This window comes from Microcebus murinus, chromosome 19 (genome assembly GCF_040939455.1).
Source record: "Microcebus murinus isolate Inina chromosome 19, M.murinus_Inina_mat1.0, whole genome shotgun sequence".
NCBI classification, from domain to species: domain Eukaryota; kingdom Metazoa; phylum Chordata; class Mammalia; order Primates; family Cheirogaleidae; genus Microcebus; species Microcebus murinus.
Window position 1 is genome coordinate 7299785 of NC_134122.1, and position 27169 is coordinate 7326953.

General features: G+C 41.9%; 1 protein-coding gene across 1 annotated transcript; it reads left to right on the plus strand.

Annotated features, from left to right (window-relative positions):
* The first annotated feature begins 1163 nt into the window (after positions 1–1163).
* HAPSTR1 (HUWE1 associated protein modifying stress responses) lies at positions 1164–27169 on the plus strand. The gene is made up of 4 exons (XM_012785197.3): positions 1164–1805; positions 2431–2511; positions 12665–12940; positions 24763–27169. The coding sequence occupies exons 1-4, from the start codon at positions 1580–1582 to the stop codon at positions 25005–25007; spliced, it is 828 nt and encodes a 275-aa protein (XP_012640651.2). The 5' UTR covers positions 1164–1579; the 3' UTR covers positions 25008–27169.

Consider the following 27169-nt stretch of genomic DNA (forward strand, 5'->3'; position numbering starts at 1 on the left):
TTGGTGTCCTGGGGGGTCAGCAGGCAGGCCAGTGTGGCGGGTGGCACGAGTGAGCAGAGGACCGTGTGCGACGAAAACAGGCCCCGCAGGGACTTGCAGGCCACGGCGAGGAGGTCAGGCTTTACTCCGAAGCCGCACCGCTCGCGACCGGCGCGCTCCCGCAGGCGTGGGCAGCCAAGCCCCCGGCGCACCTCCCCGGCCAGGCGGGCCCGTGCGGGCCCAGACCGGCAGCTCTGCCTCTGTGAGGTCACCGCCCGTGCCCCGGCTGCCCCTGCCCGACCCCGCTCCCGGGGAAGGCCCGGCCCGGCCGGCTCGAGCCCGCAGCGGGTGCCCCGGCGAGGCGCGCGGGGTGGAACCGCAGGCCGGCGCGGGGGCTCCGGCCGGGGGAGGCCGAGGCCGGCGCGTGACGCAGGCGGCCGCACGTGGCCCGGGAGTGTGCTTCCCGGGACAGGTGCGGGGCCGCCACGCTCGCGGCCCGGGACTCGGGAGCGGCGCCGGGCTGCGGGGCGAGGAGGGCGCGGCGAGGAGGGCTCGCCCGCCCGCCTGGGGCTCGGAAAGGAAAGCCCCGGAGAGCGCGGTGCGAACGCGGACGCCAGGCGCGCGTTTTATCCACTTTCTCCACTGCCCTCCTCCCGTGGACCCCGGGGGGCTGGAGTACGCACGCAGCCACCCACCACACCCCCGTGTCCCCGGCGCCGCGGCCCGGCTCGACTTCGCGTTCCCCCGGGGCCGGGAAGCGCCGGAAAAGCCCCAGCGGGGTGCGGTCGCCGGACCCGGTCATGTGACCCCCTGCTGGGCGCCCCGGGGCTCGGGGGCAGCGAGCAAGAGCGCATGCGCATCCCTTTGTATTCCCCCCTCCCCCGTTGGCTTGGACGCAACCACTGAGAGCGCCTCCCCCTCCCTCTCCCTCTCCCTCTTCATCCTTCCTGACATTCACTCCCTTCCCCCAGCTCATTGGTTACGTCAGGCAGACAGGCCGATGAACCAATCATGACGCTGTGTTCAGAGGCCGGCACGCGGAACCGGTCGGATCAGACCAATGGAGGCCCTCGGAGCGGGCGCGCCCCAACCAGGCAGGGGAGCCGGGGCCGAGTGGGCGGCGCTTCCCCAGTCAGCATGTGGGCGGGGGAGGGCGGGGACCAGCAGCCGCAGAGGCGTCGACGGCGGCGGCGCCGACGACGTTGCTCAGTCTTCTGGGTGGGCTCGGCTGCGCAGGCCGGGCTGTGCGCAGGGCTCGGCTGTCAGCGGCGGCGGCCCCAGGGAGGCCGCGGCGCCATGGGGGGGCGTTAGAAGGGCTCCGGCGGGCGAGGCGAGGGGCGGCAGCGGCGGTCATCCGGTCCGCGGCGACCTTCGGCGGCGCTCGGGGGTGGGGAGGCCCGGGGCGGGGGTCGTCCCGGGCTGCGCGGGGCCGCGGGGCGGGGCTCGCCGGCCGTCGGGGTACAGGAGGCCGGGGCGGCTGCGAGGAGGCGCCGCTGGCCGCCGGGCCCCGCCGCCGGGCCTCTCGACGACGACGCTCCCGCGTGGGCCCCGCCTGAGGAGGACGCGGCGGCGGCGGCGAGGCCGCGGGAGGCCGCGGAGGATGGAGGAGCGGAAGGAGGAGGGCGAGGCTGAGATCCAGGAGCACGGGCCCGAGCACTGGTTCTCCAAGTGGGAGCGGCAGTGCCTGGCCGAGGCCGAGCAGGACGAGCAGCTGCCCCCAGAGCTGCAGGAGGAGGCGGCGGCCGCCGCGCAGCCCGAGCACAAGCAGCAGAAGCTGTGGCACCTCTTCCAGAACTCGGCCACCGCCGTGGCCCAGCTCTACAAAGGTGAGGCCGCCGCCGCCGCCATCTTGGCGCCGCCCGGCCGCCCCCGGCCCCGCCAGGGCCCGCACCGTCCGCGGCCAGCCGGGGGCCGCAGCCCGGGGGCCGGCCGGGCGGCGCTGTTCCCTCCCAGCAAGATGGCGACGCGGGGGGGAGGCCCTCGGGGGGAGGCTGGGGGCGGGCCGGGGCTGGCGTCGGGGGCAGCCCCGATTTGGGTCCGCCCGAGGGGCCCCTGGTTTCCCAGGCCGAGCCGCCCGGCGTCCCCCGGGCCGGGGAGCGGAGGGGAGGAGCCCCCGGTCACAAAATGGCGAAGGGAGGCGGTGGGGCCGCCCCTATTGTGCCCCGGAGCCGGGCCCGGGGCGGGGACTGCGAGGGGCGCCTCCCTGCGCCGCGGCTCGGCCCCAGGCCGCGCCTCCGAGCCCCGAGGCTCCCCCTTCCACCCGCCGCGACCCTCCTTCCTCCCGCCCTCCGCTGGGTTTGGGATCCCGAAACCCTTGAACAAAATGGCGAAACCTAATATGGCCGTTCCCGAGTGATTGACGCCCAAATAACATTCTCTTTCTCTCTCTCTCTCTTTCTGTGTGGTGTGTTTATTTTTTTGTTTTTTTCTTTATATGGTTTTTATTTTCAGACCGAGTGTGTCAGCAGCCAGGACTTTCTCTCTGGGTCCCCTTCCAAAATGCAGCCACCGCCGTCACCAATCTCTACAAAGGTAAAGATAACCTTGCTGCATTGCCGATTAAGGGGAAGGGCAGCCTGCGTCAGGGTGTCTGTCTTGTGTTCCAAGTGCGGTTTCTGCTCTTAAGTCCAGCCGCTAACCTTGACTATCTTGCAACTTGAGAATCCCGGTGGTGTTCTAGCTAGATGAACCGAGGCGATTTTGACACCTTCCTTTGCCCCCGGGGGACATGTGGCTCTGTCTGGGGACGTCTTTAGTTGTCATCACTCAGAGGGGGCTGCTGAATATCCTACAGTGCTTCATGCTGTCCCCCAACCCGAGCCCCTAAAAGTCAATAGTGCCGAGCTGGAAGACCGGTGAGAGGTGAGACCTGGAAAAAGTCTTCAAGGGAAGAAGAGTTTTGTGCCACAGTCAAACGTGGGACGGATCTCACGGAAGAGTCGTGAGTTTGGCAGTTTAGGGCATGGCAGTTAGATAGCATTTAAGTGCTTTGAAAACTTTGCTTTGAATCATCTGTGTCGTATTAACATGCTGCTCTTCTCTAGAAATTTCATCAAATGTTTTCCTTCAAAACTACTTTCTATCTGATTGTGAGTCAGTTAGCAGGAAGTCTGGGATCAGAGTTTTGAATTGATAGGTTTGTGTTTTATGGTGGTGCTCTTCTGAAGTTGATTTTTTTCCCCCCTCTGTGATGACATGAAGTCATGTAAGTAAACCATCTTGCTCATTATGCTCTATTGGTAACAGTGGGTTTAGATTTTGTGCCTTAGTGATTTTGAAGATTTAGACATCTGGGTTTGATTTTGGGTAAAGTTTTTATGGAAAATGGATTTGAATTTGACCGTTAATCTTAATAAAATGTAATTAAATGCTTTCAAATTTAAGAGCTGCTGATAACAGTAATGGAATTTTGTGCATTTCAGAAATATCAAAATAGATTGTAACAGGAGTGTAATATATTCCTGATTCTCAGATTCTTATTTTTGTGTAAGAATGTGCAAACGACAAGTAGCATTCTGTGGGAATAACATTCCTTATTGTGAGATTTGTTTTAGACTTCACAGTTTTTTGTGACAATTTAAGCATTGTTAAATTGGTGAACAGGAAACGTTAATTTTAGGGAATGAGGAACTAATAGTGCAACTGAGATAAGGGAAACAAATGGCGCCCACTGGTTAACTTGAATTTCATGTAGTTCAGTTTCTTAAATATTGGCTAGTGAATGAATAAATTGCTTCAGTGTCCATCAGTGCTTGAGGGTCCTGAGCAAGGTCTTGAACAGTCTCTTTGGAATGGCTCTTGGTTTCATAGAGAAAGGGCAGTACACTTTGATTTCAGTTTTTTAAAGATTCAGATTTCTTGGAGTGTAATTTACTTACAGTAAAATCACCATTTTAGGGTGTACACTTTGATTTTTGACAGAGCTATACTATACAGCAAATAGAATCTAGCTAACCTCCCACCCTAGCCCCTGGCAGTCACTGGTTTGACAGTAGTTTCTCCCTTTTCGTAATGCCATATATAGAAGCATACAATATGTAGCCTTTTGTGTCTGGCTTCTTCCACTTATCATAATGTTTTAAGATTGATCCATTGAGTTCACGTTGAAAGTATTAATAGTTCAGTGCCTTTTCATTGCTGAGTAGTATTCTGTTTTGTGGAGGTTTATTCTTTTGCCTTTGTTGCAGTTATTTTTCTGCTTGAAGGGGAAGGCAGCTCATTTTCAGTGTTTTTTTCATGCGCCAGGCTCTTAGCCTAGGTTATGTACAAACGGGAATGTCCTCTGGCTTTGGTGCTTTTGTGTACCTGTAAAATGTATTCCTTCAGGACTAAGCAGTTTTCTTTAGTGCTAGCTCTTCATATAAGAAGATGGGCTTGGAAGTTGAACTCCGATTACTTCCGTTTGAAAATGCTTGTAATTAACTAGTTTTTTGGTTCAGAAAACTTAATGAGGGACATTAATTTTGTCTTAAACATCACATGTAATTATTGGATTATTGTAAATGTTGGATTGTTTCTTTGAACTAGTTTTGTTTTGTGTCCTGTTTCTGTAAAATAAACACCTCTTCTTACCTAGAAGGAATGGTAAATTGTTTTGTGGAATTTGATAGTGTAGTAACATTTTATTCTTTTCCTATTTGATTCAAGGAGAGGGTGGATAATAATACTCTGCAGATCCTCCCACTTTTCCTCCTTTTCAGGGTGTGGTCTTTAGAGAACTGGCATACAGCTGTGAAAATAATTGGTTACCTTAAATAGAACCAATAAAATTAGCAAGGTAGTGTCACAAGTGCATGCAGCATTAAGTTGTGATAAATTTAAATCATATTGCTCATAGTTCTGATTAAATATTTAAATGTAATTTAGGTGGGGAAGATTTTGGGGGGATCCTTTCAAGTGGACAATATTCCTGTATTACGTAGTAGTAAGCACTTTTGGCAGGTTAAATAAAAATGGCTTTCTTAATAACTGCCCAAATTCGTATGTGGTAAGGTCAGAATTGAAGTAAAAACTTAGCAGAGGCCCCTTTTAATTGCCAGTGGGATTTTTGAAATGTTGGTTCTGGAATGTAGGGCTGTGGAAGGATTTGGAAGAGAATGTAAGTTGGGATTGTCCCCTCCATGGGGACAGAATTCAATAAAATGGAGTGCATGGTTCCTTCTCCTTGTAGTAAGTAGGGTCAGACGTGGGCTTCCTTTTTTAGGAAGGGGAAGAAAAATTCTGATTGCTGGTTCATATTTTGATAAATCAAAAGAAAAGAGGTGGTGTTTCTTCAATGTTCAGTAGTGTCTTTGGCTTAGTAAATATATTTTTTATAGCAAATAACATTCCATTTTGTTTAAGCTTAGTATAATTTTTGGTAATCTGCAGCTAAGGGAGTGAAAAATTGCCCAGGTTGTTTTAATCTAGCCAGAGTTGGTGCTTACCTGGAAAATGCTTGGCAAAGCCCAAGCCTATCTGCTTCTTAAATCTACCTCCCATTTCCTTGGGTGACTAATTTCAGTCTCTGTCTCCTGTTTCCTTGTTAGGGAAGTATTCTTATCTAATTTTAAATTCCTAGTGCTTGAGGCTGCTTGTTTGAGGTTGGACTGGTGGTTGTCTTCTAGGTCAAGGCCATGCTGGGCAGCTTGAGCTGGGCACTGGTGCCCTCGCTCTTCAGCAGCCCGTGTGAGCCAGTGTGTGGTCACACCCTGTACAGCCAGTTCTCTAATTGTTCTTTCTCTGCTTTTTAATGTATTTCTTCTTTGAGTCTTGTTTTCTTTGCCTCCTACGTTTTAGAACTGCATTCGAAGCATTAGTTATATAGAGTTCTGCCACATATGTTGAACTTCTCTGGATGTTGCTTAGAGATTTTTCTGGTTATCTTGAACAGCATTTACTCCTAGATGTCTGCATTCTAGCATTGCTGGTGCGGACAGGGCAGGCATCATTAAGTCATGGAGTCTACTGACTGCCAGATTGAGTTCAGATAGATATTGGCTCTGTTAATTAGTTGTATGGTCCTGGAGACAAATATTAGAGCTGGTATTTTACCATTGTTCTCTTGGGGTTTCTTAACTGTAAATGAGGATAAGTACCCACATGTTATACTACAAGCTCTTAGTTTTGTGGCTCGCATGTAGTGAGTGCTTAAGTGTTGACTGTGTGGGTCAAGTTTTAACTGGTTTTGGATATTTCTCAGTGTGGGCAGTGCTTAAGATGAAGGGAAATAATTGTAGTTTATTTTTTGTCTTCAGTTTTTTTTTTCCTTGTGTCAGAATAAACTTTGGTGTGTACTTTCCTTCTTCCTCATCTTCTTTCCCTAAAAGGGGTAAACGTAAATAGATTTGATGGATGAGAAAGATAGTATGATGCCTTTTAAGTCCTTATTTTTGATACATCTTGATGTCAAGCCGTCTTTATGTTTTCTCACTTCAGTGTGGGTATTTTGGACTGATTTGTAAGCTGAAGGGGAACTGAACATACTTTAAATTTGTGGGCCAAGTAGCGGCCTGACTGATGTATAAACAAATGATCAGAGAAAACATTCTACCTGGAGACAGATGGAGCTGGTTTGGGACTCGCCTTGCTGAAAAAAGTTATTACTGTACTTTGAGACTGTCCAAAATTACTTAATGCAGATTACAATTAGAAATGCTAAACCTTGAATTTTATTCAGCTTTAATTATAAGAAGCAGTAGCCTCAGTCATTTATAATTTTCAGTTTGTAGATTGTAAGTTTTTATAGAAGACAAAATTTTTTTATGTGTAACTTTTCTGTGAAAGAATATTTTGGCTGCAAGTGTCAGAAAACAAGTCAGACTGGCTTCAGCAGCGTGTATGTAGATTGTTCCCTCTCTGACTTGGAGCCCTTGGTAGGATTGGTGACTTCAGTGGCTTGGGTTCCCCTGGTCTGTAGATCTCTCCCTAGTATGCATGTGCCACTTTGTCTTCAGGCTGGTTTTGTTATGTTGGCAGAATGGTTTGTACAAGCTCATAGTTTAGGACCACTCTCTGAAGCTTAGAAGAGCCTGAAATGACTTCTACAGTCTCCTGGCCAAAATTGGGTCACTTGCTTACCTAGAACCAGTAATAAATAGTCCAGGTATGGAGTTATGCAGATTAGTTAAGACTAAGCCACAGTTCTACTCCTTGAGCAAATGTGGAGGGAGCTTACCTCAGAGAAGTGGTTGGCTATCCAAACAGAAAACTTGTAGTACCTTTCTTTATGAAGGGGAAAACAAGGATTGGATGCCAGGCAATCAACAAACAGTGGCTGCTGTCATTCTCCCCTGGTTCCTGTCCTTTGTTCTGTACACTAGGTGAAGATTAAGTAAGTATGTAACTAGCTAGAAGGTAGTGCTTATTTTTGGATAGTACTTGCTTAAGGGAATTCATAGAAATTGTTTTGTCAAGACAATTGGAAAACTGTTATTTTGGCTGTGACTCAGATCTTTATGTTCCTAAAGAAACATTAATTTTTTTTCCCTGATTTTTTTCCCCCTTTTTTGTCCCGATTTTTTCCCTGATTGCAGACTGATTAGTGCAAATTTAATTTTTTTTTTTTTTTTTTTTTTGAGACTGAGTCTCGCTTTGTTGTCCAGGCTAGAGTGAGTGCCATGGCGTCAGCCTAGCTCACAGCAACCTCAAACTTCTGGGCTCAAGTGATCCTACTGGCTCAGCCTCCCGAGTGGCTTGGACTACAGGCACGTGCCACCATGCCCGGCTAATTTTTTCTATATATATATCAGTTGGCCAATTAATTTCTTTCTATTTATGGTAGAGATGGGGTCTTGCTCTTGCTCAGGCTGGTTTCAAACTCTTGACCTCAAGCAATCCACCCGCCTCAGCCTACAAATTCAATTTTTAAGTTCAAATATTTTGTAGCCAGTAGTATTCCTTGGAAGTGTTGCTTTCATCTAGCAGTATGCTCTTACGGTTTATAGATTCTCTAAGGAGAATGAAAGGTGCTTCTCTTTTGTTGACGAAGAGGTCTGTGGTAGAAGGAACTCGGCCACTTACCCAGCTTTGGACACTAGGCCCTTTGAACCTCAGTTCCTTATTTATGAATTGTGACACCTGCTCTGCCTAACTCACAAAGTTTTGTATCAAAAAGCCATAAATAGTGTAGTCTGATTAATTTTGTCTATTATGTAAGAAAGTTGTACATTTGGTCTTCTTCAGAATCAGTATTCTGGTGCTTTTGGAATGATGAAAATAAGAAAAAAGAAGAAAAATCAGAATCAGTATTCTTTGCCCTCTTCCACCCTGACCCCCAACTCTTGGCAGTTGTAGGAGGATTAGACTTCTAAAATCTCTGTAAGTCAATTTCAGATACTTACATAAAAACATTTAAAAAATATGAAACTTGAAATGTCTGCTATGAATGTTGTATGAATCAGTTTGTTTTTTGAATAAGGAAATGAATGTGTTGTGGTTAAAGGTTAGGTTGACATTTTGATGCCCTTGGGGTTCGTCTCACCTTCAAGTGTATGGCCCTTTAAATAGTGGCTTTGGTTTTGGAAAAATAATGTTGGACAAAAGACTGTCCCCACAGTTTTTGTGCTCTGCTTTTCTAGGCCAGGGTTCCGAAGCCCACACTTATAGAAATTAGGTGTCTAGTTGTCAGGGTTCAGATGTGTTTAAAGTAGCATTTGGCTGGGAGCCAGCCTATAGGAGGCCATCCTTGTGTCTGTGTGTGTTTGAGAGGGAGACTATCCACAGGATAGTAAATTTTCCCAGGATTACATTAAAATGTAGTGTAGTCATGCCTAAGATTCTCCAGTAAGCATGCAGTTCTCTTGCTTCTTAGGTCAAAGTAAGAGGAGGGTTTTATTTTCAAGCAAGTAATTGTTTTAAAGACAAAAGACTATTTTTAAATATTTAGTATCTATATGAGACCTTTTTTTAGGGACAAAATTGAGGTTAGATTAGTTTGGGTGGTAAAGTAATTGATTGATTGAACTTGGCTTTCAGAATTTGGTGTTAATGGTACAAAACCAAGTTAGGCCCAGGTAGTGCAAAAACCTATACCTTAAGACCTTAAATGTTGTATTTTCTTTTATTTCTTCAGTACTTTTTAGTCTGTAAGTCAATATTTATAAAATACATGACTTTTAGTGTGCTCTTAGTTGGTTCTGATGTGGAGACCTGGTCATAATTTTTGAGATGATGTGATTGGTCACTTGAATAATTTTTTAAAGAGGTTCACAACCTTTCACATACCTGTTTCACATCTAAATCAGACCGCTAGGCCGGGCACGGTGGCTCACGCCTGTAATCCTAGCACTCTGGGAGGCTGAGGCGGGTGGATTGCTCGAGGTCAGGAGTTCGAAACCAGCCTGAATAAGAGTGAGACCCCGTCTCTACTATAAATAGAAATTAATTGGCCAACTAATATATATAGAAAAAATTAGCCGGGCATGGTGGTGCATGCCTGTAGTCCCAGCTACTTGGGAGGCTGAGGCAGCAGGATTGCTTGAGCCCAGGAATTTGAGGTTGCTGTGAGCTAGGCTGCCGCCACGGCACTCACTCTAGCCTGGGCAACAAAGCGAGACTCTGTCTCAAAAAAAAAAAAGAAATCAGACTGCTAGTGAATACTTAGTTTTTCAGTATTCAAATCTGTGATGAGAAACCATCAGCCCCTTACAGATTTGACTGCTGGGACTTACTGTGTTCTCAGTCAAAACAACCCAAAACTTGGCCGAAACTCTTTTCCCAGGATAGTCAGTTTTTTTTAAACCACCTCATATGGCCCCTTCCCTTTGGCTCTTGGATTTTGTATCAAGTTTAGCTGCTGCTTTTTGCTGTCTGGTTTGTCAGGTGTATATTTATTTATAAGCCTGCTTCATCTTTCTTTGCACTCTCCAAGCCTGCTTCATGCTTCAGACTTGTTCTTTATATCCTTTTCATATTTTTCCAGTTCTGGTTCTTGAAAAATAAAATTTCTTCTGTTTAGAAACAAGTTAAAAATAGTTCTTGTAGATAGAACAGGTTTGTGAAAACTTGGTTGCTTCTACGTTCACACATTTTACATTTATCCTCTTTCTGGCTTGATGACTTGATTTTCCTTAAAATGCCTCCGGCTCTTTCAGAATCATTTAAGGTTTAGATAAGGCATTACAAGGTCATTTTAGGTTTATCCACCTCTCTAAGGTTGGTTTCATCTAAGTCTTTTCCCAAAGAGATGGAGAAGTGCCATATTATCTTGAATGCTATTTACATTTAAAATGGAGTTTATGCTTGTTTTATGGTGAAAGGAGAAATCAGGTTGTTGATTCACATTGTGACTTGGGTCATTATTCTAGTAGTGAGACACTGGAAAAATTACTTCACTTCCTGAGCTGCTTTTCTGTCTATAAAATTAGAATGTACTTTCTCTGAGTTGTGATGGGGTTTAAATGAGAAGATGTGAATGTGAATGTCTGTGGCAATTCACAAGTTTTTCTTTTTCTTTTTTTCTTTTTTTTCTTTTTGGTGGAGATCTTAACTGTTAGGTAGATAGTTAGGATCTGCACAGGTTTTTAAATGGATGTTGAATTCTAGTCCTGGTCCTTTGTGCTCTAAAGTACTTCTGAGAGAAAAGGCCTTCCATGGACAACATCTCCATTTTTCATTTTAATCTTCAGCAGTAAAGACTGGTCATTTGCTAAAGAGTAGGGCTCATGACAATGTTCTGCTTGTGCTGCTGCCCTCCTGCCATCTTGTTTTAATAATGCAAGTTCAGTTAGATTGGGATCCTTCTTGATGTCTGGATAATTGTATTTTTTTCCTGAGACACAGCTCTTAAGTGTTCGACTGTTGCTCTTCCTTTCAGAGTGTACTCTAGGTATAGTATATGAGGAATTAAAATAAAGCCAGAAGTCATAGAGAAATGCATCTTTGTGGTACACAAGTATTGTAGCTTTTACAAAAGGTCGAGGGATAAAGGAACCATCTTCTTTAATGTCATTAAAGATATACTGGTGATTTTCAGCTAGCACAGCAGCTCAACTAAAAATAAATTGCAGTGACTTAAATTTTTGAATATTTTTTTCAACTAGATAACCACTAAAAGGTAGGAATCATTTTGCCGAACACTCAGGATCAAAGTATACAGGGAGTCCAGTCTGGGAGATTAAAATCTTTTGGAAATAGTTACAAGTTATAGAAAGCTGTTGGGAACTGGAAGTAGAATGAAAATATACCCAGGGAAATGAACGAAATATTTTTTTTCCATTTTGCTGTTTGGTTTTAGTGTTGAGTAATCAATCAGGATTATTTCTCCCTTACTATTTCTTTTTTCTTTCTTTTTTTTTTGAGACAGAGTCTCACTTTGTTGCCCAGGCTAGAGTGAGTGCCGTGGCGTCAGCCTGGCTCACAGCAGCCTCAATCTCTGGGGCTCAGTGATCCTACTGCCTCAGCCTCCCGAGTAGCTGGGACTACAGGCATGTGCCACCATTGCCCGGCTAATTTTTTGTATATGTATTTTTTTTTTTTTCTTTTTTTTTTTTTTTTGAGACAGAGTCTCGCTTTGTTGTCCAGGCTAGAGTGAGTGCCATGGCGTCAGCCTAGCTCACAGCAACCTCAAACTCCTGGGCTCGAGCAATCCTTCTGCCTCAGCCTCCCGAGTAGCTGGGACTACAGGCATGCGCCACCATGCCCGGCTAATTTTTTTATATATATGTCAGTTGGCCAATTAATTTATTTCTATTTATAGTAGAGATGGGGTCTCGCTCTTGCTCAGGCTGGTTTTGAACTCCTGACCTTGAGCAATCCGCCCGCCTCGGCCTCCCAAGAGCTAGGATTACAGGCGTGAGCCACCGCGCCCGGCCTGTATATGTATTTTTAGTTGGTCAATTAATTTATTTCTATTTTTGGTAGAGATGGGGTCTCACTCAGGCTGGTTTCAAACTCCTGACCTTGAGCAATCCGCCCCGGCCTCCCAAAGTGCTAGGATTACAGGCGTGAGCCACCATGCCCGGCCTCCCTTACTGTTTCTAAAATGTTTGCTGCTGCTGTCTTCATTGTGTTTCTAATTCTTGGTGCTGTACCTGTCAGTAGGAATGCATCTTTGAAATGACATGGTAAATGGAGATGAGCATGGCCTGAGTCATGTGTAAGATTTAGACATCTTTTGAATTCTTTTTTTTTTTTTTTTTTTGCGTGCATCTTCACATGTGCAATCTTTTGAATTCTTGAATTCACGCCTGAAGATCAATATAGCTTAGTGGCTAAGGGCCACAGGCTGTAGAGCAAGATTCCAGCCTTTCTGTATGTTCTGTGGCCTCAATAGTTACTCAGTGCTCAATACTTCTTCCCCAATTTATAGTAAGGAGACGGTAGTACTTGTCTCAAGGTAGACACATGCTGTGTCCTTTCTGATTGATAATTTAGCTGTTCTTAGTCTTAAACTAAATTAGATTAAATTTAGCAAGTTATTTTAGGTAGTTTGGATAAAGATTAGTCCACTTTCTTTAAATTTTTCTTTTTTTAAAGAACAAGACAGAAGCTCTAGGACTGATGAATAAACAGAGATTAGACCATTTAGATTAAATGTCATGTTTCCAACATGACTGAAATAATTTCAGTTTAGTAGACTACTTACTGATGGTCTTAGATATTAATAATTCATTTTGGTTAACTTGTAAAATGGTCTTTAGAAGGGAATACAGTATGGCTCATAATGATCATCATGTATTTTTTTCTTTTTGTTTGTTTCTAACAGAAAGCGTGGATACACATCAGCGAAGTTTTGATATTGGAATTCAGATTGGCTATCAGCGACGCAATAAGGATGTGTTGGCTTGGGTTAAAAAACGCAGAAGAACTATTCGTAGAGAAGATTTGATCAGCTTCCTGTGTGGAAAAGTTCCTCCACCACGAAACTCTAGAGCTCCCCCAAGATTGACTGTAGTGTCCCCTAACCGAGCTACTTCAACGGAAACTAGCTCATCTGTAGAGACTGATTTGCAACCCTTCCGGGAAGCCATAGCTCTGCATGGTAAAGCCGTTTAAACATATTTTTTGGAAAAATGGTTAAGAGTGTGCCTGTGGACCCATTTTCATGTTTAGGTTTAGGTCCAGATATATTGTCTGTTTTTGTCTATTACAGTAAACACCTGCTCTAGAAATGTTTAAACAGAATGTAAGCTACAGACTTACAGGCAGTTTTTGACTGTCAGCTAGCCCATGCTAAAAAAATGTTTTTAGAAAGTTAGTTTGAGCTTATTGGTGTTACAATGACAGAATTTTTCCATAACATTGATTAGAATTTATTGCTTTAAACTGATAATGTTGTACTTGTTTTTTTACTCTTCTGAGTCAAAGAGGAAGTTCTGTGTCTTAAGAATTCTGTCACATTTCTAAATGGTGTCTGGTCCATGACAGGCAAGTAAGGCAGGTAATTGTTGGGTTAGTTCTCCTAGGAACTGGGAACGCCCTTTGACACCCATGTTATCTAGTGTGCTATAGAGTGTGAGAGTTGACGACCTAAGTGGGAAAGGACAGATATAAAAATTGACTTTCCTTTGGCCTACTGTCCCTCAGGTCCTTCTTTGGTAGTCAGGACCGTCAGAGGTACAGCCAGTGGACAGGTTCATCACCATCTCCCCATGCCAGACCTGTCATAGAAAGGCATTCTTGGCTAATGGATTTTAGTACTACTGGAGAGGCCTCGGGGATATAGTCAGTGATAAGTCTGGTTGCTTGTTGCTCTCTTTTACAGACTTCAGGTAGAGCCGGGAGAGTTAGTTACCTTCTGTGTAACAACATTTAATACTGCTATTTATAAAAAGCCCAACAAAATAATAAGACTTGGTTGGAATGAAAATGACTAAGCAGGTAGAAGGTAATTAGTGTGCTAGGTCATGAGTCCTGTTAAAAGTTAACATTTCTAGGCTTATAAGTAGATCATCTGAAACAAAGTAACCTGGTAATAAGAAATAGTGGGATATATATAAAGGGCTTAAGGGCTTTTGTGTTATTGAAACTTTAATGCCAGTAGAGAGTCTTGTTTTCTCTGGCAAACCTTTATTCTTTCCTAAAATCCCAATTAGAACATGGAGTTGGAAAGTGTTTTTTCTTTTTTTCCCCTGATTGTGAGTTTGTTTATGACAGGTTAAAAACAAAAACACAAATTATAAAAAACGTCCCCGTTGTATGGATGCAATACTTAAAACTGCGTGATATTTCTAATATAGTAAGGAATAGTTACACTGTCAGAACTTTTGAGACTCAGGCAAAAATGAGCTTGATCTCTTACTATTAGAAAATCTCACATCTTTCCTGAAGTTTGGAAACAGTTACTAGAGGTGTACATAGTTTGTCAGATTAATTTTAGTGCATGGTAGTATTTGATGTAGTTGCCTTCTCTTCAGGCATTCTGATTTTCTTCCTTTACTATCAAGTGGATTTATGAGTAATTCCATATTTAGCAGATCTTTTTTCTGTATTATACTACTGTTCTTTAGAAGATAGTTTTAAGAAACACAAAAGCCATGTTTGTTAATGTGTGTAGTGTATATAGGAGTAAAAAGGGCAAGCCAACACCCTTCCTTGAAAAACTACTCTATCCTCTTAACTCCCATTACATTTTCTCAAATTGAATCTGTTCAACTGTGGTTTATTATTTTTCTGAACTTTGGGAGTTTTAGTGATGGTACAGGAAGGGACTGTTTATAATTTCGACTTACGTTTAAATTGTGAGGGCTTTAAAAAGCTTAAATATAAAACTTTATGTGGAAAAGTAATCTTTTCCTTCGATAAATTTATAATGTAGCACTAATACAGTACATATGGGAAACTCCTATTTCTTCTTAGGGTTCATACCTCTAAGTCAGTCATGTAATTGGAAACTGCTGTGGTGAAGTAATAAGGCCCCTTTGAAAGAATTTACAGAAATAAATTATACTGAGTTTTGTGCTTTTGTGGTTTGTGAGAACATCAGTGTATTGAGAATCCTAGTCTGATGAGAATAATTTGATTCCAGTTAATAGGGCATTGTTAACTAAATAGTAATATAGATTAATAACTTTAACTGGGTGTTCCTATCTGATTTGTTAAATAGTCTATAAATTGAAGTGAAAACTATTACAGTAATCTTTAAAATGTGTTTAGAAGCATCTTGGAATAAATACAATGCCAGAATTGACCTTTGCATGTAATTTGCTTAGCCAAATTATGAAGTATAAGTGAGGTCAAATTGAATTTTTGGAGTTATACATTGGAGAGGGAGAGTCAAAATTCATGAAGTGTTTGGATATTAAGGGATATGGGGAAAGAATTGGTATATGGAGGCAGGCTTGAGTTTATAGTTAATGCAAACTCAGAATCTTCTTCATGTCCTATCTCTTCATAAGAGAGGACAGTGTTCCCTCACAATTTTTTCTTTTTATCAGCTCCTAAACACCTGCCTGCACCTCTACCAAGCACTTTCATAGATGCCTAAAACATGCCCTTTATTTGAAGAAAAATGGAAGAGACTTGAGGTTCTTATAGAGCATTTCATGTAAGCAGGGTGTGACAGTGAATAAGACAGTAAGATCCCCTGATCGATACCCTCATCTCTTTGGAGCCTAGTTTAGCTGGACTTATGTAAACACTTTTAATCAAAACTACTTTAATTAATGATAAGCAAGGCTTAAAGACTAACTCAGTGCTTTGACACTTGTCTGCAACATGTTGCTTGTTTTCTGTGTACTATGGGATCTAGTCATCTGAATATTAGACTCAAGGGTACCCAAGCATATACTAAATTGATTTCCATGTTTGCCTTGTTAATCCATGTCTTAAAATAAGAACACTATTGTAAATTTTCTGAGAGCTGAATTAATAACTGGCAACTCTTTTTATGTAAACAGAATACTTCAGATAGACCAAAAATCATCTGGAGCACTTTGTGGTTCTTTGCCTGCCATTCTGATTAGCCCTCTTTTCATCCCTTCTCTTTAGAGCCTCTCCTTTTCTTGGCTTCTCTTCTGTGGCAACTTCAGCCTTTCTGACCTCTCTTCAACTGCCCTAGGTTACCCAGGGTTCAGGCCCTCACCACTGCCTTCTCTAGGCCCTTCTGGGCCATCTCACTCTTCACTTCCAATTCTGTGCCTCTTGTTTAGACCTTCTCTCCTGACTGCCAGACACATCTATCCCACTGTCCTGGTGCACATCTCCCAGGGTGTCCCATGGGCATCTGTCACAGGTGAAGTTTCAGACTGGACTCACCATTCTGCCCCAGCAGCAGCAAATACAGATCTCTTCCTCACTTAGCCATTCAGCAGGTTCTGATGAGGCAGATTCTGTGTTCTCTCTGGAAATAGAGTGGAATATAGACTGCTTCCTTTTTCTGTTGAGGCAAAAATGTATTTGAGTAATTTCTTTTAATGTCACAGATGTGGTGTATATAAGATGTTCTGGGGGCAGAGAGGGGACATTTAACAATGCTATAGACACTGTCTATAGAAAGAGATGGTTGAGTGTACCATGTTATATAAAAGCCCAAGATCTAGCTTTTTCTCCTTTTAAAAAAAATCTGTATGGGTTGGAGAAGAGAAAGTGTAGTTCCTTTTTGATGATGTTACATTTGAGATGGCCCAGTAGGCAGTTAGAAATCTGCTAACAACCTAGCAAAGTACCTGGTAAAAATGTGTTCTGAGTTTACTACAGGAGTTAATACAGTGGTCTTTATTAAGTGAATGAGTACAACATGGTGGTGACCCAGAACCTCTAGAAAATGTCGAGGCTTACCATCCCCAGGGGACTATTTTAGGGTAGAATGTAAACTGTGTACCTAGGAGTGCTGCAAAGTAATCTCAGATTAGAACAACTGGGCCTTATGGTGATAATGCCATTAGAGCTATTTTTTCAGTGTTTACTTTTTATCAGCACTATGCTAAGTAGGTTCTCTGTTAATCTTCGACATTTACCCTGGGTTATTACCACTTTAGTGATGAAAAAAGGCTTGTTTGGCTAAGATGGAACCGGTTAGTAAGTGGTATAGATACTCTAACTCTGTCTGGCTCTAGAATGCATTTTAAATCAGCGTGACCCTTAATATTTGTTGATTTAGGGTTTCTGTCCATCACAACCTCTCCCCTACCCCCTGGGTAGGGCTTAGGGAATGATGTGGGAAAGATCCCAGGGTTTTTCTTCTGAATTTCATCAGAAAATACATGAATTTTGTATCTCTTTCTGGGGTTTTCCCCTGTAAGCGAATCTGGATAAGTAGGCTTTGAAGATCAATGGTTTGTGACCTACTGTATCCCTAGTTCAGTGTGGTAGGGAGCTTATATAGGGCTTTCTATATATAGGCTATGTTCCCTTGTAACCTTGGGCAATATGCTTAACCGTTCCAAGCCAGTCTCCTTTGTGAAAGGAGATGTACTTTGATTATAAGGTGAAATTAAATGAGAACCTAAGCAGATTATTCACCCTAGCACAACACTCTGGGTATTTTTTCTCTTGAAACAAGGATTGCCGGTTGGCTCTAGGTCCTGTGAGTGCAGTGCCCTCTTTGCCCCTGGACGGTGTTACTGCAAAAATAGACCAGCCCCAGTCACCTTTGCCTGCTGGGATACTTTGTGGCTCCCTGTTTAGTAAGGGTGACATTTTAAATTGCAGATACCACTCTGGAGGAAGGGATAATTTAAAACTTCATTGTTAACTGCTTAAATATGACTTGCTAAGATCTTGAGCTTGTTTCATGTTGACAAACGAGTGAAGTTTGTTATGTTCTCTTTCTACTCACTGGAGAGAGAGAGCGAGATGACTTGCCCACACTAGTGCTGTGTCTGGAAAGCCTCAGATTGAAATGTGGGCTCCTTATTCAGGATGTCTGTCAGCATGGGGAGTAGGCGAAGGGTCCAGAGTAAGAGCACGCCTTCTAAGGGAGGTGGAGCCTAATGCAGAGTAAGACACACTCTCATATCATCTCATACAGGTGGTCTTTGTAGATTGCTAACCTCGATTCAGGCTGTTCCACAAAAATCAGACACTTGGCTTTACTTTCAAAAGTGCTCTTGATGACATTCTTGACTGTGGGCCTGGGTTGTCTCCACAAAAATTATATATTATTTTAGACTCAGGCCTCTAGTGTGCAGGGTCTGGTGTCACAGTAGACACTGGTGGAAACCATTATTGTCATTGGCATTTGGCTTTAAGAGATAATCTTCCCAATTTTAAGTCCTTTCATGTTTAAAAGACAGTGAGCTCCTACATTTGTTAGCCATAAGTGCTGAGAGGGACTTAGGCAAATTCAGGCAGTCTAACCTTTAATAGCAGAATTTCAGGAAACAGCCAAAAAAAAAAGAAAAAAACCTAAAGGAAGGATTTTTTTTTTTTTTTTTAATATAAGTACTTCCAGAGTTAAAGACAGCAGCCCCTTAGTGTTGACGGCTAAGGCCTTTTTGGTTTAAAAACTCTGTTTTCTTTGTGGATTTGGTGTTATGAGTTCTGATTTCTGCAGTTAAAGTCCTCCACAGAAGGTATAGTTTAAAAATAAAGTGTTGCCCTACACTTACTGAACAGTGAATACTAAGCACTCTGTTAGAGAGGCTAGTAGTGGGTACAAGTGATTAAAAAATGAATAAACTGGCCAGGCGCGGTGGCTCACCCCTGTAATCCTAGCACTCTGGGAGGCTGAGGCGGGAGGATTGCTCAAGGTCAGGAGTTCAAAACCAGTCTGAGCAGAGCGAGACCCTGTCTCTACTATAAATAGAAAGAAATTAATTGGCCAACTAAAAATATATAGAAAAAATGAGCCGGGCATGGTGGCGCATGCCTGTAGTCCCAGCTACTCAGGAGGCTGAGGCAGGAGGATTGCTTGAGCCCAGGAGTTTGAGGTTGCTGTGAGCTAGGCTGACGCCATGGTACTCACTCTAGCCTGGGCAACAAAGCGAGACTCTGTCTCAAAAAAAAAAAAGAGTAAACTAATCTCCTCAAGGAGTTTCTGGGCTAACAGAGTTACATTAGACAGTTTGAAGTGTACAAACCCAGGGAATCAGATGGAGGTGGAGGCACAGTGACATCCCATTGGGAGTTAGTAGACTCCATTTCTGGCTTTTTTTTTGCCTAACAGTTTTTCTGTGGACTACATGGAACTCCTCCTTATTCTCTTAAATCATTTGAGTGGCTTGATTATTGGATCTGGAGAAACTGTATGTAAGGCCCTGCAAGAAAAATTTAAACATTTGAAACCAAGTTCAGGGGGGGTATAAGGTTGTATTGGAATTTCACTTAAGGGAAAATAAAAGGTAAGGCACATTGCTAATTTGGTACACTCAAAGCATAAAACTTTTCTCTAGAGAGGGAAATCTGGCTTTAGGCGGCCTGGACCCACTAGGGTTTTCTTTCTCCTGAGCACAGGGTTTTGCAGGTTTTGGTTTTCTTGTCAGAACGTTCTTTGGCCCTCTGTGCGCCAAAGTGATGTAGAAGGGAAGTTACCAAATTTTGTGAGAACACATCTTTCCTGCTAAAATATCCTAGGCAGTTAATAACCAGTACATTTAAGAAGAAATTTAATTAGTGTTTGATTTCTGTCTCTCCGTCTTCACTATGATTCTTCCATCAAGATAGCTAAATATTTAGGAATATATCTTGACATCTGACACAAGTGTTTATTTTTAAACTGGTGATATAGTATGAAAGAAACTCTTGGCAGTTTTCTGTTGCAGAGGATTCATTATAACTGACTTGCGGGGGATTTATATCCATCCATCTTTGAGAATCCTTCTCCTCTGAGAACACCCACACTGTTAGCAGTGTGTGGCACACAACAGATTCTTAATAAATGCTTGTTGAAAGTTGCATCTTCTTGAAATAACAGAACTGTTGATACCTATTTAACAGTAAAATGTCTAAAAAGCTTATATGAAAATTAAGATGTGAGAGATTAATGCACCAAAGCAATCTTTTAATTGTTTAAAATTCCAGAGAATCCTCTTTAATTAAATTTCTGTGAAGGCTGGAATTTCTAAATTATGCCCTTTATTCAGATCAGCCTCTGAAAACAAGAACAATTAAGGCAATTAAGATGGTGTTAAAATTTTTGATGAAGAATGGGCATTTTCTACATATTAAGATTAGATGTTAGCTACTGAAGTGTCTGGAGGTAGGACTTCTAAAACTTCCAACATTGGTAATGCAAAATTGTCTTGAACCTGCAATAAAATTCTGTTGGAGTTTTTTTTCATTGCAGTGAAAAAGGCAACCATGTAGCAATGCCTCAAAGCCAGTTAATTTATCCTGGTACTTAATTTAAGCAGTTTAATATTTGAGTTTAATTTGCTTCACTAATTTTCTGCTTTATAAATATTAATTTCTTGGAAAATTTGAAAATTTCCATAAATTAAAGAATTCAGTATCTTGTTATCCCACTATATAGAGATAACTGCAGTTAAATGTTTGGTGCATTTTCTTCTAGTCTTTTTTCAATGTATAAATATTAAAAATAATTTCATAGTTGAGAGTCATACTGCATATATGGTACTGTATCTTGCTTTTTTCATTTTAACGTCGTGAGTATTCTTCCCATGGCATTAAAAACTGTCTTTGAAAAATGAAAAGCATTTTGGGTTGTCAGCATAATTGAAAATGTTTTCTTGGTGTGACACATGTATCTTTGTAATTGGTTTGATTTAGTGTGCTTTACTTCAATAAAAATTCAGTATTACAATTTACAGATTGGGGTGGGGAGTGGTATCTACTTCGAATTACCAAAATCTTCTTAGTAGATTTCCTTTTTAAATATTTGAACTCCCCTGGTACATCTAAAACACTACATTGACACTACAAGTGCTTGGTTGGCCTGGCACCTCATCACACAACCTTGTGCAAAGGGAGTGCTGTGCATCTGAATAGTGCAATTCATTTCCCATGCAAGAATGCCAGTTTCTTAGGGCTCCCAGCCAGAGTGCTACCCACTTTGTTCAAGTTTGGGATTTCAAATCCCACTTTTCTTCGGGAGATAACACTGGAGCATATCTGCAGAGGGCTCTGAACCTGTGCTGATGGATCAACAGTGTGCCTTCTCACCTCCTGGGCTGGCCCTCTTCTCTCAAAGGGGCTTAAGGTGCTGAGATTCAAGTAGAGAGTGTAGACATGCCCCAGGCTGCTGGAGTCAGTGAGATTGACTGGGTTAGCATTTGCTCTTTTCTCTGCCTGTGTGTGACCTAACTACGTGCCTGGAAACTGGGATTACATGTAATTAATGCTGCAAACAGGATTTTCTTAATACCCTGAGCATGAACTTGGTATGACATTAATAGCTATGTGCCACTTTTAATAATTTGCCGTGTAACTTGGATTCTTATAACCTGGACTGTAAATTTGTTTTAGCTCCATTGTGAGCTCTATTTTTAAAGTATGATTAAATCATCCTAATCTCCTCCCCCCTCCTGCACTAATCATTTAAAATGGATGCAGAAACTTTCAAACTGATAAGTTTATCTTGTATTGAGCAATTAAGACTTCTGTCTAATCATGCTATTTGTTCTGCTTTTGTTAATTGATACTCCCATAGCCCTTTTGAAAAAGTGTGTTTTGGGTAGAAATTAAGTTGTGTGCCCTCAGGACACAACTTAGTTTTTTAGTTCTGAAGCATGTTTAGATTTTTCTGTACTTGTATAGGCCTGTTGTTCATGTGGCTTAGCTAAGGTTTCCTAAAGCATCTTCTAGTAGCTGTCATTGGTTTATAAAATAAAATTTGGGCTGTTTAAAATGCATATATTTTTTGGTTGTTAATCTTAATTTTTTTTTTTTTTTTGGACACTGAAAAATCTTTTTGGGAAAGGTTAGGTAGAGAAACTTTGAAAAGATTTTCGCTGGTGGTGAGAGGAGATAATAAATTTGGGTAAGGTGAGGTAGGCAAATTTTGAAAAGAGTTTTCATTGCTATCAGAGTAGGTAATAGATAATGTTGCACATTGTGATTTTACCTGAGCTGCCAAGGTAAACCTTAAGTCATACACCCAATAGAAAAAGAGTTTCCAGAAGTTACTGGGGAATTTTCAAATTTGATGCTTACTGTATTTCCTTTTTCATGGAGAATAATAGGTGAAGCAACAAGATACATTTGCTTGAAGTGCCCAGTTCACTTCTGATGTAGTGTTTTTATGAGCCATCGGTATTTGTCATTAGGTATTGAACATGCTGCCACGGGACTCCTACATGAACAAGAAGGGCATTGGGGTAGGGTTTTGGAATTCTTTTTCTTTTGAAATGATAAAAGGAATCCTGAATCTAATAAGTAGCCCAAGTTATTGCTTGAATGCCCAAATTTTGCAGTATGATTACCTTAGAACCTTTTGCATTATGAAACAAGTATGAAAAGTATGAAAAGGGTTTTGTTACAGAGTACCTTTCAGTAGTATGTTATGGGCTATGTAATTAGGAAGAAAGGCACAGCTCTCCCCTCAAGAAGCTCACAATCTTGGTGTGGAACTTAAAAATGCCTACAATAGGGGTAATTGAGTTTTAAACTTGATGGCAATGCTTTAAGTGGTGGGAGCCAACTGAGTTTATTTCCTGTCACTGAAGAGGTGAATAAACATCAGCAGCTGAGCCTTGATTTCATGGATTTCAAAATGAGGGGTGGGACTTTTTCGTTTTCAGAATTGAATGAGTATTATGTGCCAGGCACTGTATTGTGTTTATTAGATGTTGATGAAAAGACACTGTCTATAGAAAGAGATGGTTGAGTGTACCATGTTATATAAAAGCCCAAGATCTAGCTTTTTCTCCTTTTAAAACAAATCTGTGTGGGTTGGAGAAGAGAAAGTGTAGTTCCTTTTTGATGATGGTACATTTGAGATGGCCCAGTAGGCAGTTAGAAATCCAGATGGGTCCTTCATGTCCTGTGATATAGTTTTGGAAAACATTCATACCAGTGGGTAAGCTAAGCTCAAGGATATCGCCCTGATGACACCAGCCTGTCGGGGAGAAGAGAAGCCCATAAAGGCCACTGAGGAAGGAGGAGTGGAGAGCTTTAATTTCAAGCAGGCTGGAAGAGGAGCCTGCCAGAGACTAAAAAAAGGGAGGTGCTGGGGAAGCCAGTGACTTCACTCAGGGAGTGAATGTTAGAGGTGTGCAGAGCTGCAAATTGTTTGATGTTGGTAGTGCATGATTTAGTCCCAGGATGAGGTGAAGAGGGCAGGAATTAAGAGAAACTCTTCGAAGAGATGAGGCCTTCTAAGAAGCAGGCTGGGCCTAGACCCTTACTAAAGTAGACTTTAAGAGGAAGCTGTGTAACAGTAAATAAGAATACAGATTACATTTGAGCAGGAGCCCCAGCTCTTGTTTACTGTCTGTTTACCTGGGGTGGATTATTTAACCCTTAACCTTGGATTTTCATCTGCAGAATGGAAGTGATAATAGGTGTCATAGGGTTATTTTGAGGATTAAGTTAGAAAGTACTTAAATAGAGTACCTGATGCAGGAAGTACCCGAACATTAGCTCTTTCATCCTAATTTTTTAAATAGGTGCTAGCCTTTGAAAAACTTGGAGGCTAAGAGGGATACAGTTAGGTTTCCTCTGACCACCAGCAGGAAAGGAGCAGGCACAGAAAGAGTGGAAGGCACCTCGAGTTGGGGAGTTGAGCACTTGAGAAGGGAGGTGTGGGCCAGAAAACATTATGGTAGAGGCTGTGGGTTTGAGGATGTTGAGAGTTACTGGTGGAGTGAGAGCAATAGCAACGGGAATTTACAGGTGGATTTGATGTGGTAGGAGGCAGAGAATCGTTTTTCAACTTAAAATTCAAATTTAAACCACATAGCCCCTATCAAATCAAACCTAAACTTCCTTTAAAATCTATTCCTTGAAAACTGATTGTACTAGATTATGTTATACATTTAGTCATTGCAAATTCCCTAGGTGGGGCTAGAATAGTGAAGGGGAAGTTCATGAGGCAGAATCCACTCTCAGTGATGGTAGTTTTTTTTTTTTTTTTTTTTTAATTTGGTGCTGTGGTTTATGTTTCCTGGCTGGACTCATGCTTTTCACAGGTTTATCCTGAACATTTAGGATTGGAACGTAAGTTTGGCTCCTTGATTGTTTAAGGAATGGTGTCCAGCACTGAGTGCTGAGTATACCCTGGATTCAACAACTGTGCAAAGCAGCAGGGTCTTTACAGCCTCCCTCCCCCTCCCCGTCTCCGAAGGGTTAGAAATGATACTGATTTAGGCTGCCTAAGAGGGGTATCTACCAAATACAGTTCAGACCTTGGGTGATCATACATCCCAGTTTGTCCAGTGCAGACCTACCTACTTTATACCTGATGTTCCAACATAATCTCTAACAGTGACCCTTTTTTGGGCTTGGCAATCTACTATTTTGGATGATAAGTTGTATGGTCACCTTATCTAGAAGGGGATGTTGGAACAAGCCCACCCAAGTCTGGAAATGATTTCTTGCTCCCTTGAGTACACCACACACACTGATCAGAGGAATCTGTTGGAATGGTGAGTTCGGATAACCAAATTGTCTTTTGTTTAAGATACGTACCTCCTGTCCCCATCTGTAAATTGTATACAGTACCTACCTAATAGATGGAGGAATTTCGTGATATATTTGTACACCTAGCATGGTAGTTGACACATAGCAATCGTTTAGTAATTGGTAATTACCAATATTGGAAATATTTGGTAGTACCAATGAAACATTTTAAATGTCAAAGCCAAATGATTTGTTTTTCCAGGATAAAACCTGATTGCTTGCTAGTGACCCCTTACAAAGGAAATAGGCAGACACCCTTTGACACTGTGACAACATGGAAAGTAAAGTGGGTTGCTTTCAGAAGGGTTAAATAAGCAACTCTAAAACCTCTTTTCTTCTTCCTAGGTCTTAGTGGTGCAATGGCTAGTATAAGCGTGCGTTCGAGTACCCCAGGCTCTCCTACACATGTAAGCAGTGGATCGAATGCTAGTCGAAGGAGAAATGGACTCCATGATGTCGATTTGAACACTTTCATATCAGAAGAAATGGCACTCCACTTGGACAATGGTGGAACTAGAAAGCGTACCTCAGCCCAGTGTGGCGATGTCATTACAGACTCACCAACCCATAAACGCAACAGAATGATCTAAACTGCAAACATTTTCACACCCACCATGCTGCTTGAAAGCCACTTGATCCTCAACATATACTATTATTGCAAAGGAAACATGAGGCCATCTTCCCTTGTTCACTGTTTAAGACAAGTGAATTCTATAGTGGTTGCCATAAAAGGAAGTTCTAGGTATTTTCAGTAGATGCCTCTTGTAACTATGGCTTTCTTAAAACTATAATCCTAGCAGAGGACATCAGATATCGAGTAGTCGTTAGCAAGATCATCATAGGCAAACATATATCCGTTCCAAGGCTAAAAGTGACCTTAACTGTATTTATTCTCAAAGGGAAAGGAAATATCAGATGTTTATTTGGTTATAGAATGCCTTTTCTTTTTTCTTTTTTTTTTGGTCCATTTCCTGCTATGTTGAGTATTTTGCTTCAACAGTATTGCCAGGTTCCTAAAATAGTCTAAAAACATGATTTGGCTTCCATTTTTGCAGCAGTACTGTACCATGCACCTGGTTTCTATATAGTAACAGTGTGCAACTTTCTAATTATTGGACTATGCCCTATCTAGTTTTCAAAGCAGTTTCTAATTCTGGTGATTGTGTGATGTAAAGAGGTGCTATGATGGTCATGCAATTAATACTTAATATTGAATCAATACACAGAACGTTATTGGATTCACTTTGTGTGTGTTAGTGCTCTAAAAGTAGCAATATTAAACTGCCCCCAGATAAACCCTGTAGGCTTGAAATATTCAGTTTTAAGACAAGTACTACTTCCTATGCCGGGTACTTTCCTTATGGTAAATGTAAACATGTAGACTGCAGTCAAGGTGACCTAAAGTAGAGAGGTCATGAACTTTGAGAATGGGCTTCCTTTTTGGTTCAGTATTAGAGAGAGATGGATGGTGGGGGTAGGTATTCCAGTTTCTCATATCCTGTTTCACGTTTTTCATGGATGCCCTGCTTTACGTAGTTTCCATGGAATGTGTGGAAGATGGTACAGCTCTCTTTTATCTACTTAATGAGATGATCACAACTTCAATAGCAAAACCCCTCTCCCCCGTCCCTGCAGTTCCTCTCCTAAAAGGTGCAGTTTGGAATCTCATTCTGGAAAAAAGATGGAATCGCATGGAGGTTCTCTAGATGTTAGGTAGACCTAAATAAAAGTTCTCAATAGATTCCTCTTTTGAGTAAATATAAGACCTCTTGTAGCTACAATGTTTTAGAGCATGTTTCATCTTCATTTTTAATATCTTGAACTGAATGATAGTGTTTTTTAGATGAAGAACTGATGTCAGCCTGCCAGGTACTGTAATTTATTCTATCATATTATTATATTATATATCAAGTAGGACAGTGAAAAATGTTTCCTTGCAAACTTGTAGTCCAGTATCAGTTACTTCCTATTTTTATCCTTAAAAGACCATTGCAAATCAGTGTAAGGGTTTTTCCAATAATTACTCACAGCACTTTGTTAAAGTTTGCAATTTCTGCAGCCATTTAATATCTTTCTGTGAAGAAACTTTGCTAAGTTAACCATAATATTCATTGACTGGGTGGGATGTGAATGGAATGTTAGAAATGTTGTGTGAATTGAGGTTCTGTATTCATTATAGATATAGCCCTTATTTAAAAAAGTAAATTCCTTACTAAAACTAGGAATGAAAGTGAGGTATTTCTAAATTTTTGCAAAAGTGGATCATTTTTTTTTTTTGTTTGAATATAATAGCAGGAAGAATTATAGCGATGTCATTTTACCTGAAACGGAAAAGCCTATGTATTATGAATACTTTCAAGCTTCCCTTTGGAATATACCAAGAAATGCATTTGGAGTTACCTTTGTTTTTCAATCGTTGTAAATTTAGATTCTGGAATTGGGTTTTGGTGGTGTGATGTGTTGCTCACAAGTGGCCAGAACTCCTGTTCCTGAAGGATTTTGAGATTGAGGAACACATATTTAATCTCCTTCTTATGCCTTGGTTCTAGTTCCTCTTTCCAAGTTGAATAACAGTTTTTTTGGTTGTTTTGTTTAAGTTGGTGCTCTGAAGCTTAATCTCAGTACCCTTTACTCTGAATTGTCAAATTTTGATAAAACATGTGCCATTTTCTTTGGTAAGAAAGCAGGTCTTAATGTCTGCCAGAAAACAATTTATATGCCTTATTGGCTCCATTAAACTTTTAAAAAACTA

Bases quoted from the DNA above. Each gene is read 5' to 3' on its own strand.
- HAPSTR1 (XM_012785197.3), top strand. From the start codon at position 1,580: ATGGAGGAGCGGAAGGAGGAGGGCGAGGCTGAGATCCAGGAGCACGGG. The intron at 1,806-2,430 runs GTGAGGCCGCCG...TTTTATTTTCAG, and splicing joins CGTGGCCCAGCTCTACAAAG to ACCGAGTGTGTCAGCAGCCA. The intron at 12,941-24,762 runs GTAAAGCCGTTT...TCTTCTTCCTAG, and splicing joins GGAAGCCATAGCTCTGCATG to GTCTTAGTGGTGCAATGGCT.